The sequence below is a fragment of the Globicephala melas genome, chromosome 8, assembly GCF_963455315.2.
Source record: "Globicephala melas chromosome 8, mGloMel1.2, whole genome shotgun sequence".
NCBI lineage: Eukaryota > Metazoa > Chordata > Mammalia > Artiodactyla > Delphinidae > Globicephala > Globicephala melas.
Window position 1 is genome coordinate 22178093 of NC_083321.1, and position 20568 is coordinate 22198660.

Below are 20568 nucleotides of genomic sequence, written 5' to 3' on the forward strand. Positions count from 1 at the left end.
ACATGAACTGAAATAGAAAAACCATGGGTCCCAACCCAACCTCAATATTTTCTCATAACTTTTTTTTTTGCCTTTAGAGAGAGAGTTTAGGAATGAATCTCTCTGTTCTAGATAAACATCTGAAGTTCAGCAACTTCTTCAGTTCAGTTCAATTCCTTCTACTAATTTCAAGTAAAATTAAAATTTGGTAGTTCTTGTAGTCTTTCAACGGTTTATCTCCAAGTGAGATTACAGATTTTTTTTCTTTTTCATACTTTTCTGTATTTTTCCTTTTTCTAAACCATGTCTTTTTTTTTTTTTCTTTTTTTGCGGTCTGCGGGTCTCTCACTGCTGCGGCCTCTCCCATTGCGGAGCACAGGCTCCGGACGCGCAGGCCCAGCAGCCATGGCTCACGGGCCCAGCCACTCCGCGGCATGTGGTATCTTCCCGGACTAGGGCACGAACTCACGTCCCCTGCATCAGCAGGCGGACTCTCAACCACTACGCCACCAGGGAAGCCCTAAACCATGTCTTTTTTATTAAATTAATTTTATTTTTAAAAACTCACTTCATTGATCAAATTTGCCACTCTAAGTTATTGATATAACAGCATCTACCATTTATTGGCTCTTTAAATTTTGGGGAAAAAAAGTTTTATTTTAAAATAACTTTACTGAGATATGTTTTACTTATCACAAACCCTACCAGTTTCGAGATATTTACACAGCAATATTCATAGCAGTATTATTCACAATAATCAAAAGATGGAAATAACACAAATGTCCATTAAGGGCTTAATGAATAAACAAAATGTGGTACATACATACACGGGAATATTTCTCAGCCTTAAAAAGGCAGGACAGGGCTTCCGTGGTGGTGCAGTGGTTGAGAGTCCGCCTGCCAATGCAGGGGACACGGGTTCGTGCCCCGGTCCGGGAGGATCCCACATGCCGCGGAGCGCCATGGCCGCTGAGCCTGCACGTCCGGAGCCTGTGCTCCGCAACGGGAGAGGCCACAACAGTGAGAGGCCCGCGTACCGCCAAAAAAAAAAAAAAAAGGAAGGACATTTTGACATGTGCTACAACATAGATGAACTTTGAAAACATTATCCTGAGCAAAATAAGCCAGTCACAGAAGGACAGAGATTGTATGATTCCTCTTACATCAGGAGCCTAGAACAAATTCATAGAGATAGAAAGTAGAGTGGTGGCTGCCAGGGGCTGGGGCAGGGAAATAGGGAATAATTGTTTAATGGGGACAGAGTTTCAGCTGGGGAAGATGAAAATGGTCCGGAGATGGATGCTGGTGATGGTTGTACAACAATGTGAAGGTACTTAATGCCACTGATCTATACAGCTAAAAAAGATGAAAATAGCAAATTTTATGTATATTTTACCACAATAAAAAAAAAAAAAGAAAAATGCAATTTCAGGTGTGCAGTTCAAATGACTTTTAGTAACTTAACCAAGTGGTGCAACCATCATCATAACTCAGTTTTAGGACATTTTCCTCCCTGCAGTAAGACCCCTGATGCCCGTGTATCGTTAATCCCCACTCCCGTTCCCCACCCCAGGCAACCATTAATCTGCCTTCTGTCTCTATAAATGTGCCTTTTCTGGACATTTCATATAAATGGAATCATACAGTGTATGGTCTCCTATGTCTGTCTCTTTCACTTAGCATGACATTTTTGAAGTCTGTCCATGACGTAGCATGTGTCAGTAGTTTATTCCTTTTTTGTTGCCAAGTAGAACTTCACTGTGTGGATGTATCTTGTTTTGTCTCACCGTTCATCAATCGACAGATGTTGTGGTTTCCAGTTTTTGGCCATTACACAGAAGGCTGCTATGAACACTAATGATTTTACCTAACCCGGAGACAGCCTGGACCTTTTCTATGCCATCTGTATGCATGCATGTGTGTGTATGTAAGTATGTGTATATGTGTGTATATGTGTGTGCATGCACATATATATATATTTTTTCCTCTAATCTTGCAGGGTAGGCATAATTAGTTGCGTTTTGTGGAAGAAAAGAGAGGTTAAGTAACTTGTCAAAGGTCACCAGCTAGTTTTGCTGGGCATAGAAAAAGGTCTGTCTGACTGCAGTGGAGCAGGACAGAGGAGAAAGAGATTGAAACTACAGATAGTGGCCCTGGTTTCCCTGTGGAGTTAATTCTCTTCCTCTGCTCACCGCCTCTCCGGGGGCAATTTGGGGGGCCGAGCCTCAGGGCAGCTCTCACACACTGGTGAGGAGCCTCAAGAGGGAATTTCCCTCCAGTGGAACAACTTCTCTATGGAAAATCAGGGGCTTCGAGGGGCCACCCAGCAAGCTCTCACTTTCAGTGATTTTGGGTAAAACCCTTTGGAAAAACCAGGATGAATGTGAAGTTTTGCCTCATTTGTTTCCCTTCTCTTAGGGATCATAGCAGTTCAGATCCTGCCTGCACTGGGTGCTCTCCAATTCCTTTGACCATTTGCTTTATATATTTTATCCAGGTTTTATAATTATTTTGGCAAAAAGATTCATCTGATACAAGCCATTCCCCTATGGCCAGAACCAGAAGCCGTATGTTATTTCCACCTATTGAGCCCTTCTCAAAACTGCCTTGGAGTGGGCAGCAAATGTTTCTGTTGGCAGGCAATTGACTTGATCCTAGTTCAGTTTACAGAGGATGGAATGACCTCATAACTTGGACCCCAGACAAAGCTATCTGAGATATATAACTGATATCAGACTGAAGTTAGGTATTTGTTAAAAGTTATGTGTTCCTGAGAGTATGAAAGAATTCAGGCGACTGTTAGGTTCAAGATATTTACATTGCTTAGTATTCTTCTCAAAGATCATTAGACTTAGGCCAGAAAAACCAAGGAAATTAAGAACCAATATAATGAGTGACTTGGTGAGAAGGGCATACTTCTGAAGGTAGACTGAAGAAGTAGGCAATTGTCTTATGCTTCTTTTAGGTTTTGAAGTCATTGACTAAATCATAAATAGCACCCAGTGTCTCTTGGGGATGCTGACAAGAATCAAGTACAATTTGCTCATAATTTCAAGAATGCTGAGGAACAATCACCAAAATTACTTGAAATACTACGGTTTCCTTAGGTGGAGGTGAGAAGAATCGCTCTGAATGTCTGCAGGTCTGAGTCTCACGTCCAAAGGAAGTTTCTGGTAATGCATAACCTTGGTTAACTGGGATGGTTACTGTCTTCTTTAGCAGGCATGTAGTTTTCAACCCTGGTTCATCAGTCTGGGTCTAGTCAGGGGCAAAAGCCATATCCATCATTTTAACAGAGAGCATTTAATAGGAAGAATTATTAATCAGGTATTGAACAAGTAGAACGGCAACGAGTGGACACCGAGGAAATCACAGAAGTAACTTCAGGAGGCAATGACCACCCTTAGAAGGAAGAGCTGGGGATGACTGAGATGTAAAGGGTTGGAGGATGGCCGCAGAGAGCTGGGCTGCAGACGTCTGAGGGGGGCCCAGGCCAGCGGTGCTGCTGTCTCTGAGCAGGAATGTTGAGGCGGGTTCTGGGGGGAAGGAAAACCTGCAAACTGGAGGTAGCTACTGCCACTGGACCCAGCTGTCAGTGCAATGCTGACAGGACAGGAAGCAGAGACTCCACCAGCCTCCCAGGCTCCCTCTAGTGGCCCCCACTGGGAGAGCTAACAGGGACCCAGCTAACAATCAGATGTGTTGTGTGCAGGATCCCAGCCCCAGAATCCCCAAATATAGAAAAGTCTCGAAGCTGAGACAATAGCTTAACAACCACCACACCAGGAAGACTGAGGCTTAAGTGGAGAAAGATTTAAAACAGAACTATAGCTCTAATATTTTTATGTTAGAAAGCAAACGGCATATTTGGTATTTTAGACACGTGATATTTAAGAGAATAAGGTCCGTTAGAATGACAGTTTTATAATTCCACTTTAAAATGTATAATTGAGTAATTAATTTAGACTTGCGATTTTTTAATGGTGATATCTAAGTTTAAGTAGAGTATGAAAACATTTAAAGTTTCCCTTATTTATAAGTTTAATGTATTAGTTCCTATAAGAACTTAGGATTGGGGGACATTTTGCATGCTGTCATAAAAACTGAAGTACTTTGAAAAGAAATTAATATATTAAATTTATAAATGCATTTAAAAGCGTTTCAAGTGCTGAGCTAAGCTTGTAAATAGGACCAAGCATTATGCAGAAGTCGCCTCCAAAGTTATTGCTACAATCTGCTAGACTTATAAATAGAATAACAAAATTCGTAGGATAATAAAATTAAAAGCCTGAAAAAGTTTAACTTGTATCTTGATTCTAATGACAAAATTATTAATTGTATTACTTATTAAATGATTACTAATTATTAAACTTATTAAAATAGTATTTTAAAGCCAAAATTAAACTCATTAATAAAAATATCCATTGAAATCTTTCCTACATAAGAAATCCACTTTCCTTGGTCCCCCTCCCCACTCTCTACTCTCAGGTTTTCTAGAAATAGCTAGAGAAGAGCAAGAGAGGCAGCTTTGTTTCTTTGCTTTTCTGGAAACCCTGAAATCGTCTCACCTTGCAGCAGGCAAAGGAGATTATGCCCCTGGCTTATCTGTTTTTCTTTCTCACTTTCTAAAGCTGGGATACCCCATGGAATAGATAGGGATGACCACTGGATTTGAGGTGAAAGAACCTGGGGTTGAGTCCCAGCTCCATTGCTTAAAGAACCCAAGCCTCAGTTTCCCCATCTGCAAAATGAGGGGACACCTGCCTTGCAAGGTTGCCACGAGGATCAGCACAGTGCGGGGCACACCAGGGTGGCGGCATTGGAACCTCCCCTGTGCTGGATCCTGAGGGCAGGGGGCTTAGGACAAGGAGGTTCTTGCCTGAGCACAGGGGCCTAGGCTGCTCCCTCTTACTTTGTGGCAGGAGGGTTTCTTCAAGGAGATGGCCCTGCGACAAACAAGGGCTTTCTCTCTCCCTCAGGCACAAGGTCCAGGCTCTGAAGGAATTTCTCACCACAGACAGGGGAAAGGCCAAGAAAGAGGTGGCTGGCTCAGCAGCAAGGTAGCAGCCCTGTGGACAGGGGTAGCTGTCCACAGGGCCACGGCAGCCACTGGCTGCAGCAGGAGGGGGCAGGGATACAGGGACGGACTCAGACCTGCCTCCAACCCCTGCCTTGCTCACAGGGTCACCTGGCCACGCAGCCTCAGTTGGAACATCCCTAGAGAGCATCATGGGGAAGGTCCCCACGGAGGAAGAAAGGAAGGGGGATGAAGGTGCTTTCCATAAATACCTGGGAGGGAGGGGGTCAGATCAGAATTATCACCACCCCATTAATTCATTCAATGCACAAGACTTGGATCCCTCTCTGTATTGCTAGGCTCCAGGCATGCAAACAGAAATCCTACACATCCTCACCTTCCTAGGACAGTACCTGAGAGTGTGTAGAGGCTTCTACCTGGATGAGGGAGAAGGACCAGCAGAGGCAAGGCGGAGGGTGTGGAGGTGGAAGGCAGCTTCCTGGGATAACGGACAGTCAGGGAGCAATGAAGGAGGCGGGAAAGGCAGGTGGGGATCAGCTTGGAAAGGCAAGTTCAGGTGTGTGGATTTTATTGGAAGCCAGGGAGAAGTTTTAAGCAGGGATTGCATTTTAGAAAGATCAGCTGGGGCGTGTCCATAGGGTGAAATGGAACCTGGAGACCAATTCAGGGAGTACCAAGTCATACAAGTGCATTCGAGGGATGATGTGGGCCTGACAGGCATATGAGATGGGAAATAAGATTTGAGTGAAGAACTCCAGCATCATGGTCACCATGGGAGTCTGGGCCAGTGGGTAGAAATCAGGCTTAAAGGCCCCTGGGCTAGGTGGGCCAGTCTCCCTGGAGACCAGCACCCACCCGCTCGACACCGCCTCATCTTCTCGGGGTCCCCAGCATACCAGGTGGCTGGCCTTTCTCCCACTGAGACATCAGCAGAGGGGGCAGGAGAGGCCTTGCCCATAGAAATCTTGAGATAAAGATTATCCAGGTGGGCCCAATGGAATCACAAGTTTCTTTAAAAGTGGAAGAAGGAGGCAGAACGGAGGCTGGCATGAGGGATTCAACCCACTGTTGCTGGTGTTGAAGATGAAGAGGCCATGGGTGGCCTCTAGAAGCAGGCAAAGGTGAGGAAATGGATTCTCCCTCAGAGTCTCCAGAAAGGAACTCAGCCCTGCCAACACCTTGACTTCTAGCCCAGGGAGACCCAGGTCAGACTTCAGCCTACAGAACTGTGAGATTAGAAGTGTTCGCTGATTTAAGCCACTTATTCATGGTAATTTATTATGGCAGCGAGCGGAAACAAAAGCAGGTTGTAAAGCCGGCTGCAACTTTAGAGACATCTTCTCTAGCCACCTGACCTAGGGTCACCTTCGCATCACCCTCTAGTCACTGCATTTTGCCATTCTATGTCATCCAGTGTTGTTCATTTTTTGAAATGCCTGTGTTGACCCGATTGCCAGCCTTCCCGCATTCAATGGTAAGCTCCAAGAGAGCAGGCACGCAGCGTATCCATCCGTCACTGCATCCCCAGCACACACAAGTGCCTACAAAGCAGTGGCAGTTCCACAAATCCTTGGCCGGAAGATGAGTGGCTGGCTGAGTGAACACAGGCAGTGCCCCAATGGCATGAAATCTACCGAGGCAGAATGCTCAGTGTTCATAGTTCACACTTCCAGCCTCTGAAGACACAATAAAAAGTGTGAACGCTCTCCTTGACCTCCTCCAGGATCTTCAGTCAGTTCAGGTCACACCTCTCTGAAGCCTGTTACAGAGCCTTCAGGGGTCTCAAGCCAACACTGCTGCAGCCCTCCCAGGAAAATACTGGGTTGGCCAAAAAGTTCGATCGGGTTTTCCATCGGCTCGTATGGAAAAACCTGAATGAACTTTTTGGCTAGCCCAATATATGTGGAGAGCAAAATATTATAAATTGCCTCTGCGGGATATATGTATATGTATAACTGATTCACTTTGCTGTACACCTGAAACTAACACAACATTGTAAATCAACTGTACTCCAATAAAAATTAAAAAAATAAATAAATAGCCTCTGCCCAGCAGAACCGAAGGGGCATATATGAGGAGATGGTTTACAAGTAAATACGGTAAGTGCCCCCTCCAGGTCAAACACTCCGGAAAGAGACCAAGCTGCCTTCAGAAGAGGCCTTGCCTTCTCCGACTTTGTTCGGTGTTTTCCAAGCTCCTTTGCAGACAGGCTGTTCCTCCAGGAAATGACTTGCCAATCCAGACAAGGATGGCAAGCCAAGCCCAGGGGAGACTGGCTGAGGTCAGGCTGCTGCCTAACCCTGGGGTGGGGGCAACAGGAAACGGAACATGGCGCCAGGGAAGGCAGGCTCCTCACACAGGGAGTGTGAGGACAGGAGGCAGAAAAGATCTAACGGATGCTCTGCGCTTGCAAATTCAATCAAGACACGCAGCCTGGGAACAGGGCGGCATGTACAAAATGACGTTTATTGAATCCATTTTGGAAACGGACAGCATGAAAGGTTTTTGGTTTCGAGCCCACTCGGAGTTTAAGAGTCATGATCATTTCCTGTCATTAAACCTCAGCCACCGGAAGATGCTAGCTTAAATAACAAAAACGAATCTTCATCTTGTGAAGGGGAGAAAAAGTGGTTAAAAACACTACGGTTGGACTTCCCTGGTGGCGCAGTGGTTAAGAATCCGCCTGCCGATGCAGGGGACACGGGTTCAAGCCCTGGTCCAGGAAGATCCCACATGCCGCGCAGCAACTAAGCCCGTGCGCCACAGCTACTGAGCCCGCATGCCACAACTGTTGAAACCGGCGCACCTAGAGCCCGTGCTCCACAACAAGAGAAGCCACCGCAATAAGAAGCCCGCACATCACAACGAAGAGTAGCCCCGGCTCGCCAAAACTAGAGAAAGCCTGCACGCAGCAACAAAGGTCCAATGCAGCCAAAAATAATAATAAAATTAAAACAAAAAAACAAAAAACAACACTACGGTTGTCGCTCTTGCAATAGCTCTGATGGCTAGAATGCTCATAGACATCAGCACAATTTTTATATGTACAGTGTGAAATACTGTACAAATATCAGGTGTGTACATCAAAGGTAAAGTTGTAAACTGGCTAACATTCATTAGCAATTAAGTACACTGGGTCTGTACTGACACTCCCATTCTCAGCCTAAGAGCTTACATATTTAACTGATGACTGATGTCCCCATCAGGGGCATTTAGTGTGTGGAAAAAGCATTTACAGACATATATATCATTCAGGTTGTAAACTAAAAAAGCAAACCCAAGCATGATTAATTACTTTGCCTGGATCAATAAATACTAGTCCCAAGTGCTAAGTGTACCAATAAGGACAGAAGCCATCAGTTAAATAAATCATCATGTTGTTACCTACTGATACCTGTTAGTGAATTTGTGGACTTTATCCAACGCATACACAGATTATTTTTTGTTTGAAATTCTCAGAAGATCTCCTTTGGACATTTCTCTTCCATCAATCTCTTAAAAGGCTGAAAACGAAACAACTTTTTAAACAAAATTTCCAAATCAAAAGCCATCAAAAGCATGCCTCTGGTCATATTTCAAATCTTCACCCAGAAGGGAAATGCTGTCAAGGCTTAGATGAGCTTAGAAGCTTTCCTCCTCTGTTGGCAGCTTAAACTGTCCTCATTCTCTCCCGGCCACCTCCTGCCATATTGGAAGCCAAACTGGCTCATGTCTCTGACATTTCATAAACAAAGTTTCCAAAGATTAACAGGATACCTAGAAGGTGCCAGAAGGGCCCAGGGGCCTTCTCTTTTTTCTGGAGCTGTTATCAGCGGGGCCAACAGGCAAATACAAAAAGAACAGGGAGGTCAACGGAGATAAAAAGCCCAGACCTGGATGGAGGGAGGAGTGCTGAGGATATATATAGCACAGTACCAAAGCCCGCTGCCCCCAAAAACATGTCAAGGCCCCACAGGTTATACATTCCAGGCACTTCTTTAATCACAGGGAATGGACATCTCTCCAAAAGGTCCTGCCCACATCTTTCCCAGCTCCCTGCACTGTAGAGCGCTGAGACATCCCATTTGCTAGAACTCTCAGCTCATGAGACAAGCTGAGTCTCTCTATCTCAATGCAACTTTTCCTATAAACCACAACACTCACAAACACAGGCCACACTGGATTCAAGTCCAGCTGCTTCCAGAGCTCTGCGGCCTCTAAGCCCTGCCCACCACGGATCACTTTCACCCTGGACCACTTCCAGTCTCCTTTCTTAGGGGGCTTGCTGTTTTTCAGTTTGAAGACACACCCCATTGGAAATGAGCAGTACAAGATCCTACGTGCAAATACTTGCAAGCAATTTATTTTTGAAACGATGCACATTTAAAAAATTCAAGTCAAATCCAGGAACAGACTGGTTGGTTGGTATCAGCTGGCCCCAACCCCACAATAGGAAAAGGGTCAGTTTCTGAAATGAGAAAGGGAGGGAGGCACCAGCTACTCCACCGGGAAGGTTAGTTCCTTGAGTCGGGGAGGAAGCCTGAGAGGGGAATGCTGAGGCTTAATCAAAGACGGGGTTCCTCCAGCACTGTGGCCCTCCTGGGCCAAAAGCCAAGGGCAGCACATAGGGTCTGGATATAGGTGAGGACAGACCCTCACCCACCAGTGGGGCCACTCTTTCCCAGTAATTCTGAAACTGAAATGAAAGCTGCATTCCCAGAGTCAGGCTTGGGAGGGGCTGCAGTCTACTTTTACTCCACACAAGACGGAGAGAAGAGGTACCTCTCTATTGCCTCTTTTCACCCATCGGCCTCTGTATCACAAGGACCCTCAAGGGGAACTCCACACGCCAACACATCCTTGCTGGCTGTGTGTGTGGGTCGGACGACTTCCTGCTATAGGAACGCCAGGGGCACTGCGATATAGGGCTGGGAGGATCAGATAGTCCAATATCTGAGGGGAAAAGCCCAGAGAGGAGGATTTGAGTTGAGTCAGGCAGGCAAGGCTGAAAGTCAGAAGGTGAACATTAGGCAGTTGGATCTGTGTGGCCGCCAAGAGGTAGGTGGTCACAGTCATGAAAATGGAGAGGCTCACGACGGGGATTTTCCCAAGGGCGCTCACACTAGCCTGTACCTGAAAAGGCATAAGGCGGCATTGCCCAAAGGAAGAGCTCCCCTCGGCGGTCCTCGCGGATGAAGCCGCCCTCATCCTGGTGGCCAGGCAGGAGCTGGGAGGTCCCAGAGGCAGGCATTCAGCTGAGGGATGAACAGTTCAGCTCTGAGTCCTCCTGGCTGCCCGCTGCCACCTGCTCCGGCTCATCGGGGCCATCAGTGATGTTGGGCTCACTGGAGCACTGCCGGTGGGGCGGCGGGAAGCTGGGTGGCAGAAGCAGGCACTTGTCCTCGCCGCCAGGCTCCTCCCCTAAGCCCGAGTGCATCCTGGTGGCCATGGCCAGCAGCTGGATGTCCGAGTGGGCATTGGCCACCGTGTGTCGCCGGACACTGCCACACTTCTCTAGGTAGGCCTCGCCCTCTTGCTCCGTCAGAGGGGTCAGGGCCATCTCGTTCAGGGGCCGGCTGACGGCGGTCATCGGGGAGGCGTAGCTCAAGAGCGTGACCTTGGGCCGGGCCCTGGAGTGGCGCCTGGCTGCAAGAGAAAGACCAGCAAAGGTTGTGATTGCAGAGGGGTTAGTGGGAGTCAAAAACTCCTAATGAATTTGGGGGACGAGGAAGGCGGTGGCCCCACCTTCAGAGAGAGCTTTAGATGAAGCCCTAAAACGTAAGGGAAGAACTTGGCTATGTCTAAAGGCTTCTGTTGTAACTTTACTTGTTTATGCCTGATACTGCCCCCCACAGTAGGGGTCACCAAAGGACTTTCCATGGTTGATTAGGTCCAAGGGAGTCTCCCCCCGCTTTCCCCGCTGCTGCCCGAGCTTCATGGGATTTGCCCTCAATTCCCTTTCAACCAGTCTCCTCTGAAGACCCGGGCACTGGCTGGACCAGCTGCCAAAAGAAGCCCTCGGCTCTATTCAGCATGATGTGCTCTCCGCAGTGTCAACAGAGGAAGTGGAAAAGGCCTCGTAAGCTTAGGTCTGGAGGAACAGGTTACTGGGGGGAGCTCGGCTATCAAAGCGAGGGCAGTGGGACGTCCTCCAGCTCGTCCTGAAGCTGGACTATCGACGCTCCCAGCAGGTCAGTGGTCTGACACCCGTGTTCTGTTCAAGTCAATACTCTGGAGTCAACCAGCCTTTCACAGCACCAAAGCATGGATGACGCTCTGTGGCTGGCCCCACTGAGGAAGACAGAGAGAAGGCTGGACAGGAATTATTATAAAACTGCTGCTTCTTGAATTCTCACCACACTCTAGAAAATATGCTCAACCTCCACATGCTTTTGTCTTTTGAATCCGCCTTAAACTGAACCTAAGTTATGATCATTTTCTCATCTGTAAAGTGGGAGACAATATGAATATCAGAGAGGTGGTAACAAGCCTACGCTCACACGGAGAGAACGTGGTAAAGCTGGGATGCAAACAAGGTCTGTCGCACTCCAGACCTCACTCTTGCAAGCTGCCCACACAATGTACACATAGTGAGACTGAGCATCTCGTGGGAAGGACAAGCCAAGTACATGGGGTTCAAATCCAGGGAGAAGACTCCACAGGAGGAAGCACGTTTACCAGCAACACCCAGTTCCGAGGGCCTCTCATCTCCCGCCTTCACAAGGACCAGGCCAGTTCAGAGACCTACAGTGTGGCCGGAGTAGGGACCAGGGTAAGCCTGCCTCCCCAAGGTCCCAGGGAAGCCTCCTCTGCAGGCACTGTCCTCTTCTCCCGCTCAGGCACTGTGTCTGCATCACGAACTGGATGAAAGACCCCAGTGAGGCAGAGGAGGTGAGGATGGAGGGCTGAGGAACGGCGGGTTCTGTTCAAAGCCTTTTCTCCTTTTCTTTGGCCCTCTTCCTGCCAGTGCACACGTCTTCCAGCCTTCCAACCGCCCACCTCGTTGCGTGTGTCGCTGCTTTCCCCAGCTCCCTCATCCCTGAGACCTCAAAGACCCCTAACACATCCCTCTCTCAGCAGGGGATGCCGTGGGGAGAAATGAAGAAGGGTTGACTGCGCTGGTACTCGCAGCACCCCTGACGGGATCACAGAGGGGGAGGGGGAAAACTCGTCTCTAAAGGGAGAGCAGACAGTGCTCACTGGTCACACACTGGCCTTGGGGACACTCGGCCCATGCTGCTCTAGTCTAGTGTCAGCTCTTCCCATGGATCTGGAGGCCCTGATACGTGCTCTCAGCATGTGCTCCTAGATGGGCATTGCAGTGAGGCTGCCATGTCCCTCTGCAAAGCTCTCAGCAGTTCCCAGCACTGGACGATTTTCCATGTCCATACATGCACATGTGTATTTACGTATATGTGCATATGCATATACATACGTGTGTCTATATGTATACATATATATATATATATATACACACGCACACATATACACACACACATAGGTATAAACAATGACAAGAGAATGAAATGCTAACCCTTAGGACTAAGTTCACCAAGACTACTGGCTCAGAGCCCCAGGGGAGCTGTTTGGTGCTAATAGCAATAACTGATATTTCTCAAAACCAAACAATAATACATAGAATTTAGAGCTTACTGAGAGTGTTCCCATCTGCCGTCTCACCGTTGAATCCCAATCTCCCTCTGAAACACTAGGACGGCTCTCATCCTCCCCATTGCTCGGAGGAGGAAGACTGAGACTTGGCCCAACCCTCTGGGCTCTAAATGGCAGTGCCCAGACGCTCCCCACTACACACCGCTGCCTCTCAGGGCTCCGCCGCTGCGCTTGAGCCGGCCCACCCTCTGAATTCAGGTAACAGCAAACACGGCCTCCAGTAGTGCCAGACAGAGGCTGCGTCATCAGCCCCTTCTCTGGGGAAGAATGAATAGGAGACAGAATGCCAAGGAGCCACCAGGACAGAAGAATCGATGCCAGACGTCGGCAGAGGTACTCTCAAGCATGGGCGCTTGTACGTGCCAAGCCGCACATTTCTATAATGTTCCCACGTTTTTACAATAACCATGTATTACTTTTATGATCACAGAAATCGGTAACTGTAAAGCAGGAGCACCGGAAGAGTTCAGAGAAGCAGGGACCTCATTAAAGAACCATCCATTACAAAATGCCCTTGAAAACAATTCATTTCTCTCCTGCTGCTCTTAAAAGCAAGCACACTCTAGGTTGGCAGTGGCAAGACCCAGGTTGTGGCCCTACAACCAGCCTGGCAGGAGACTGGGCTGGACTGTTCGGTGAGCATTTACTACATGCAGATCCAGGAAGAGGAAAGAGGTAGGACAGAGCCCAGGCCTAGGACATGGGATGAGGTGAGGGCCTGGGGGACAGATGTGCATGGTGGACACACACAGAAGCTCTGGGGGAAAGAATTCGTTTGATGATTTCCATAGTAGAACGAACTAGCAATGTGTCTCAGATGGGGGCTTGGGCATTTTCCATCTCTCACACCGGTAGTTCAGCACCCCAAAGGCCCTGGAGGGTTCAACAGGCAGCAAACTGACAAAACAGGCCACTTGGGCTGCTGCGGAGAGATGGAGCCAGAGGGAGGGCGGCCAGCCTGGAGGAAGGGGTCCCCATGACATCTGCCCCCTCTTTCAGCAAACATCTTGAACTTTGTGCAAGATGCTGTGCGCACTGCTGAGAGCAAGAGAAATGTAAATCTGATATGGGGCCTGCACAGGGCCTGGAGCGCAGGGGGTACGTGCGTTGGAGAGGAGTAGAGTCTCAGGCGCAATCATTAACTGAGCCTCTACTCTGCACTGTATCAAAAAAGGAGAAGCTTCACTGACATGATCTCCTGCTAACTATTTTGCAGAAAAGGAACCTGAGGTTGAGATGCTATATCATTTTACAGTCACGATTAGTGATGAAACCGGGATTCAAACCCAAGGCTGACAGCACAGCCCTTGCTCCTGACCTCTGGGAGGCCTGCACACAAATCAGTGTCAAATGGCAGGGCAGGGCTACAGACAGAGCACTCTCGGGATTCAGAGGAGGAGTCGTGAAGAGGGGTCGTTCTAGATGGGCCTGCTCCTTTGAGAGGGATGGACAGCCTGCACCCCAGCTGGTGGTTCATTTATCCCCTCCCTCGGAGGAGAGGTCTATGCCAGGCCTGGGATACAGGTGAGCCACATGCAACGAGCTTCCGGTCTAAGGGGGAGACCAACAAATAATCAGGCCATGACCACACACCATGGTAAGGGCCAGAATGTGGCTTGGGGTCCAGAGAAGGGAAGGGGAGGCACATACAACTCCTCACCTGGGGTGATTCCACAGGCCCCAGGCCATTCTATCTGGGGCCCATAATACAGCAGGTGGCAGCTCTGCCTGGGCCCTGCCCTGAGACAGGGAGTCTCCTTCCTCCTCTGTGCTCGGCCCTCTGCAGCTCAGAGACGTTAAGTAACTTACTCCAGGGCACACAGCTGAAGCCCAGCCCTTGTGGTTTCCAGGGCCCCGCTCCTGCGGCTGGCCTCACCTCTCTCCTTAGGGCTGTTGCCTGACGCTGACTGAGAGGCCTCCAGCTCTTCCTCCTGCATTCTGGGTGGAATGTGTTGGCTCCCAAGACTGGGTGTGGGCACAGCCGAGACCACAGGGGCCGCTGGGCTGTGTGAGTCCCCTGGGCAGACAGTGTGTCCTTACGAAGCTCCCACTGGATTCCAGAGCCAACCCCAGGACAAGTAGACGCCAAGCTGTGTCCCGGCGAGGTCAGACCCGCTAGGGCCCCCTGGGAGGACTTAAAACTGAAGAGCAGGCCTGGAGCTGACAGCGGCCTCCCCACACTGTGGCTGCTTGCTCTCTTTTCCCTCTTTTTCTCATCTGTATCAGGGAAAGCTGGGCCCTGCCACTCAGAGAAGGAAATTTCCATTAAGGGACTGACTAAGCTGTGGACCTCCCCTGGGGCCTAAAAACTGGTCCCTCCCCTGCAAGGGGGCCCTTGGAGCAGGGAGAGGGGCTGGGCCCTGCCACCTCCTGTACCCACTTCCAGGCCTCCTCCCGCCTGTCACATGGGGTATGGCGAGGGGAGCCTTTGTTCCCCCCTCACTCCCCAGGCGCCCCGCTGAGCCCTGGCATTCATCCCTCTGCTCCGGAGCCAGACGTGGCAGCTCCTTTCAACTCCCCAGAGAGAAGCAAAGCCTGGAGGAGGCGGTCCTTTCTTGGGGACTCAGTTCCCAGGCCTTTGATCTCCCAGGCTCGCCGGCCGTGCCCCACTGGAGTGCCCCCATAAGGCAGGCATTGTGATCCCTGCCCACCACGTCCACGGTGGGCGTCCCTCTTCAGGCCCCAGCACCTGAAAGCCCATGAATGCCTACTGGGCACGGGGACGAGTTACAGTATGTTGAGGAAAAGGGCCCTCCCCCGAGGGAGGACACAATGGGGATACATGGGTGGGAGGCCAGGCTTCCATGTGGGAGACACTGCGCACTACCCAGGCCAGGGCAGCGGCCTGCAAACTTGGGAAACCAGAAAGGTAGAAACACGGGCCTGACCTCTGACAAAGCAGCCTGGATTTTTTTGTTTTCTTGGGTTTTTTTAAGATTTCATTATCTTCCTCCTCTTCCCCACACTCCGTCTGCCCGAGAAAAGTGACAGCTTCGGCAGGGAGGACACACACACACACACACAAACACACTCTCACTCCATCGCGGCCTTGGACTCATCTTTTCTCTCTGAAGCGAGCCTTGCACACCTGCAGGGTGAGGCTTAACTCTCAGACCCATCGGCCTGGCCAGTAGGAAGAAGGCCTGCCCTTGAGTCCCCAGATCAACCCGTGTGGGCACGTGGGTGCAGTGGGGAGCCCCCTGGAAAACCACTTCTCTGGCTCTGGTCACCTACCCCATGTGACCCGGGGGGCGTTTCTTACCAACGCTGAGTCTGAGGTCATGACAGCAGGCACCCTCGCAGCGGGCATGCCAAGCCCTTGCTCAGGGCCTGGAAGGTGACGAGCATTTGATAAGGGGTGGCTTTGGAGATGACGGTCCCAGCTGCCCTTGACCCCTCCCACCGAGTCAGGCCCAGAGCGGCCGTGGCAAAGCCCTCCCGAGGGTCCAGGGATCTCTCATGTCCGCTCCATCTCCTCAGTCTTTACCTCGGCCGGCCGTCATAACAGGCAGCTGCCTTTTCCACAGGCAGGAGAAATGTCATTGCCTCCAACCGACTGAGGGGAAGACTGAGGCCCAGAGACTCCTCTCTTTATCTAGAAAGGGGTGTCCTCGATAAGGAAGGGCACCTTCGTGGCCGTGTTAGCATTTTGGTATCCAGGGGTTTGGGATGACATGTCGGTCTCGGACACCTCTTGGGCTAAGGAGTGTGTGGACAAAGAATGTCAGCTGCCGTGTCAGTAAACAAAGGGGTTGTGGCCATCAAGCCCTCAGCCACAGAAGCTGCCCCCTGAGGGGATTCAGGATGGAGAAGAGCAGGATACTGGCCCTAGAGAGTTAAGGTGGGTATCAAAGGAATGATTTCAATGAGCCCAGACTCTTGCATCTTCCCATATGCAGAAAAGCACAAAATTCACTGACTTGAGACGTCTATTTTTCTTTAACAGTATTCTCTCAATGTTCCGACTACCTGGTCTTTGTTGCAAAAACTTCTGCATATCCTGGCTCCTCCCTTACCTCATTGGAACAGTCCCTCAGAGCTCTCTGAGAAGCTGTCTTCTGCACTTAAGTCCTCAGTGTGTCCGTCGAATAAAACATAATTCTCAACTTTCAGGTTGTATATTTTTTTCAGTCGACAACTGAGAGGGAAAGACCAGCTCCTCCGCTGTCCCTCAGTGAAATCAGTCACCTCCTAGGAGTTGACGGGGTGGGTGGGGTGTGGGTGGAGTGTGGGGAAAAGCTGGTAAAGGGCAAACAGCTCCGGGCTTTGGAAGCCTGTCTCCAATAGCCAAGCGACCTTGACCTTCATTCACCTCCCCTGTGCGTGGGAAGGTGGTATCCAGCCCACCCGCACAGTGCCCAGGATGTGGTCTGTGTCCCGGGGCTTTCCCTGCCATCAGCCATGCTAAAACTCTAAGGCCCTCTCAGTTCCTCCAATGCTTCACTCTCCTGCTCCCCGCCCTCCTCCCCCCAACTCCAAAACCCTCCCAAAGATCCTTCCCTTTGCCCGGGACAGTCTTCCTTTCCCGTTTACTCAGCTAACTTATATTCATCCTCCAGGTCCCACTGCAGATACCACTTCCTCCAGGGAGTCCTCCCTGATTTCCCAGTCCCGGTGAAATCCTCCTGCCGTGGGCCCTGGACTTCCCCACTCAGAGCACTCGTACACTGATGAGTCATCGTCTATTGCTTGTGACTTCCTCACCAGACCCTGCATCCCAGAGGGCAGGGATGGGTCAGTTTTGTCACAGATAAACCTGCAGCACCTCACAAGGTGCCAGGGACAGGGTCTCAGTACACATTTGCTGAAACAATAATATAATAAAAAAATAATCAAAAGAAGGTCATTTCCTTCCCTCTCTGCCCCTACTGTGACAACGCCCCAGAGAAAAGGATTGTCCTTGGTATAAGAATAAAACCTCAGGCCTTTGGTTTATAATTTGATGAAAGTATGTTTTAGGCTTATTATAGCTGAAAAGTTGAAGGTATCCCTTCTTAGAGCAAGTCCTCACCAAACAAACTTCCAAATCTATTCTTGTTCCCGGCTCTAGGCCCAGAGGATGGTGGGGTCCGTGCCATGGCCTGGCTAACCCGCTGACATCTTGACACCTGCCCCAAAAACTCGGGGAGCCAGTTGCTGGGCCAAAGCCGGAAGGTGGCGCCCAGGCCTCCTCACGGGGAGGGCAGGGGACTGTTTTCCTTCAGCCGGGTGGAATGAGGGAGGGAGGCAGAGAAGGAGGGAGTGTGGAGGACCAGGCTCGGGCCAGCACCCTCGGATCTGTGGTGGTTGTGGTTATACTGGTGTCTCCAGAGAAGCATAAACGGGGCCTGAAAACTGTGGCCGGCCCTGCCTTTCTCTGCAGTCCTGAGGCCCAGGAAGGGGCGGGAAGCCTGCTGGAGGCTGCTCCTCCCCCCTTTTCTTTGAAGCTCAGCTAGGTCTCCATGCAAGCAAGAAGAGGGGGCAAAAGGTTCCAAATTTGGGGAATCCCTTTCCGCCTCTGCACCTGTCTGGGGGTGCTGGTCACCCCAGCCCCAGGTACAGACGCCACCCATCCGTCTAACAAATATAGTTTTTTGAGTGCCTACCGTATGTCAGGCACCATCCTGGATGCTGGAGATAGAACCACAAACCCAAAGTTCATGCATTTGGGGGATTTTCATTTCAGAGGGGAACTGAGCCATATCTTTTATGATATTCTGTAGCTATTTTCCCATCTAGGCCGTGGTCTCCTTGAGAGAAGGAACAGACCCAATTCATCTCTAGATTCGCCAGGGTGACTAGTACAGAGCCTGAATGCTAGCTTTACAGTCACTGAAAAAGGCCACAACGGGATCTGTCCCCCAGTCCAGGAGCCCCTGTCCTTGGTGTGAAGGCCCTGGTGGTAACTATAGAAATGTAGTGGGCAGCCAGCAGCTGTACCTCCAGCCACACACACAATGAGCTGGCTTCACATTCTGAGCTGCTTTCAAAGGGAAATTCATCACTGGTGGTTTTTCCACTCATGGGGGGATGGGGTGCAGTAAGGCTGTTTCTGGTATGAGATACAGGAAAATTAACATCGCAAACACCGAAAAAGATCAAAGCCACCGATCAAAGATGCGGATCAAACGAGCGCCGCCACGGAGGTACGGTAACAGTGCCTTGGGAGGAATTGCCAAGAGGGGAGGTTACCAAGACACAGGCCAGCGGGAAACATGAGCGATGGACATGCAGAGATTTGCACGACCCACATGGGAAGCAAAGGGCTTGGGGTATAATCGGGGCTCAGTAAAACACAGCTGGTATCATTGCCACGGAGGCTCCTGGCAGCTTGAGAGCCGTGCCCCTTACCCAGTGTGTACGTGGGGCCTGAGACGCTGCGGTCCTCGCTGATGCCGAGGAAAGGAGAAACGACCTGCTTCACCAGCTCCTCCAGCTGCAAATAACCCTCGCTTGGGCCTGTGGGCTCGTGGACACTCTGGAAATAAACACCCAAGAGAGACAAAGGTCAGTCAAAGTCCAACTGCCCTCCTACTATATTCAAGGCAGGCCGCATCCTTGTGGCTGAAAGGAAGGACAGCCAGGACTGAAGCCTCAGGCCCTTGTCATGGGGGGCGGTCATCGGCACCGCGCACGGAGAGCACCGTGGCCTCTGCGGTTGGATCCCACCCCAATGCGGGGCCCGTGGGAACTGTCCCCACCCCAGCTCCAGGGCTGAGGTCTGAGCGGTTCCAACCGTAGCACTCTCACCCGCACTGTCACAATGACTGTTTCACACCTGGCACACAGGCGCTTTATATAAGCACTTCACGTGTATCAGAGCACAGAGGCCTCCCAACAGCCCTCATCATCTGCCTTATACACATGAGGAAAGTAAGACCCAGAAAGCTCATGTAACTTGCCCAGGGAGACACAGCTGGACAGCGGCAAAAACCTGGGACCGGAACACAAGCTGTCTGGCTCCAAGCCCGTCTTACCGCCCCTTGTTAATTAGCTCGAAAAGAAAGGGGAGCAGAATTTGGAGACGTCCAGAACAGTAGAAGAAAGGGGGTGTCACTGTGGAACTAGACACACATTAGCACCAAGATGAAAGATCAGTTCAAAAGCCCAGCGCGACAGGAGTCCTCAGAGCTGAAAGGAGCCAGAAGGTCACCAAGGTTTTCTAGAAAACCAGCAGACTCCAAGGGAATTCAATTGCTCACTGGAAAGCCCTGGAAGCCAGGTGGTCATGCTGAGGGGCTGCAGGGGAGCAGAGACAAGGCTCTGCGGGGGCTTTGCTCAGCCCAAAGGGTGGTCCCATCGAATTCTCAACGCGGAATAGATTTTACGTCACCCTCACTTGAAAAGTGAAAACTCTCCACTGCACTGGAGTTTTGGAGGCTGGGCCATGAAGGGGGAAGGGCCAGTCCTACAGGCTGGAGATCGCTGGGTGAGGTGTAAGAAGCCCCCAAGGAAACTGGCTGACGTGGTCCCTCGTCAGCTCCATCACCGTGCGAAGGAGGTGGCTGGGGGCAGTGGGAGGGAGGGGGAAGCTTAAGGAAACACAGAGGAGGCTGAGGAGGGGCTGTGATGAAGAAGACTTGGGAGTTAGGGCTGGGAAGGGCCTGGAAAAGAAATGAAGAGAAAATGCAAGTGGGGCTGCCTGGCGCTTGAAGTGGGTGATGATGGGGAGACAACTTGGTGGTTTTTCACGCCCCCAGGTTCCAATACTGCTTAGCAGGAGCTGAAGCATTGGGAAAGGCCAGCAGTAGAAATAAGATGCTTCACACACAAATCTGCCCAAATGGAAAGGGATCCTCCAGGCAACAGAAGGGCGCGGGGAGCCTTATTCATGCTCCCAGAGACCCACCCCCGGCCTCAAAAGTGGACCAGTTTCAGCCCCAAAACCACCTTGGTTGGGTTTCAGAGCTGAGGAAACTTTT

General features: G+C 50.4%; 1 protein-coding gene across 6 annotated transcripts in view; it reads right to left on the reverse strand.

Moving 5' to 3' along the window:
- Window positions 1-7512: 7512 nt before the first annotated feature.
- Window positions 7513-20568, reverse strand: part of PRR5L (proline rich 5 like) — a 144536-nt gene continuing 131480 nt past the window's right edge. For all 6 annotated transcript variants that reach the window (XM_060303351.2, XM_060303353.2, XM_060303352.2 and 3 more), the window contains 2 exons: window positions 18998-19124; window positions 7513-10642 (listed from right to left, as the gene is read on the reverse strand). In XM_060303351.2, coding sequence (XP_060159334.1) covers window positions 10248-10642; window positions 18998-19124 — 522 coding nt within the window. In that variant the 3' untranslated portion in view covers window positions 7513-10247. The remainder of the gene's footprint in view (window positions 10643-18997; window positions 19125-20568) is intronic.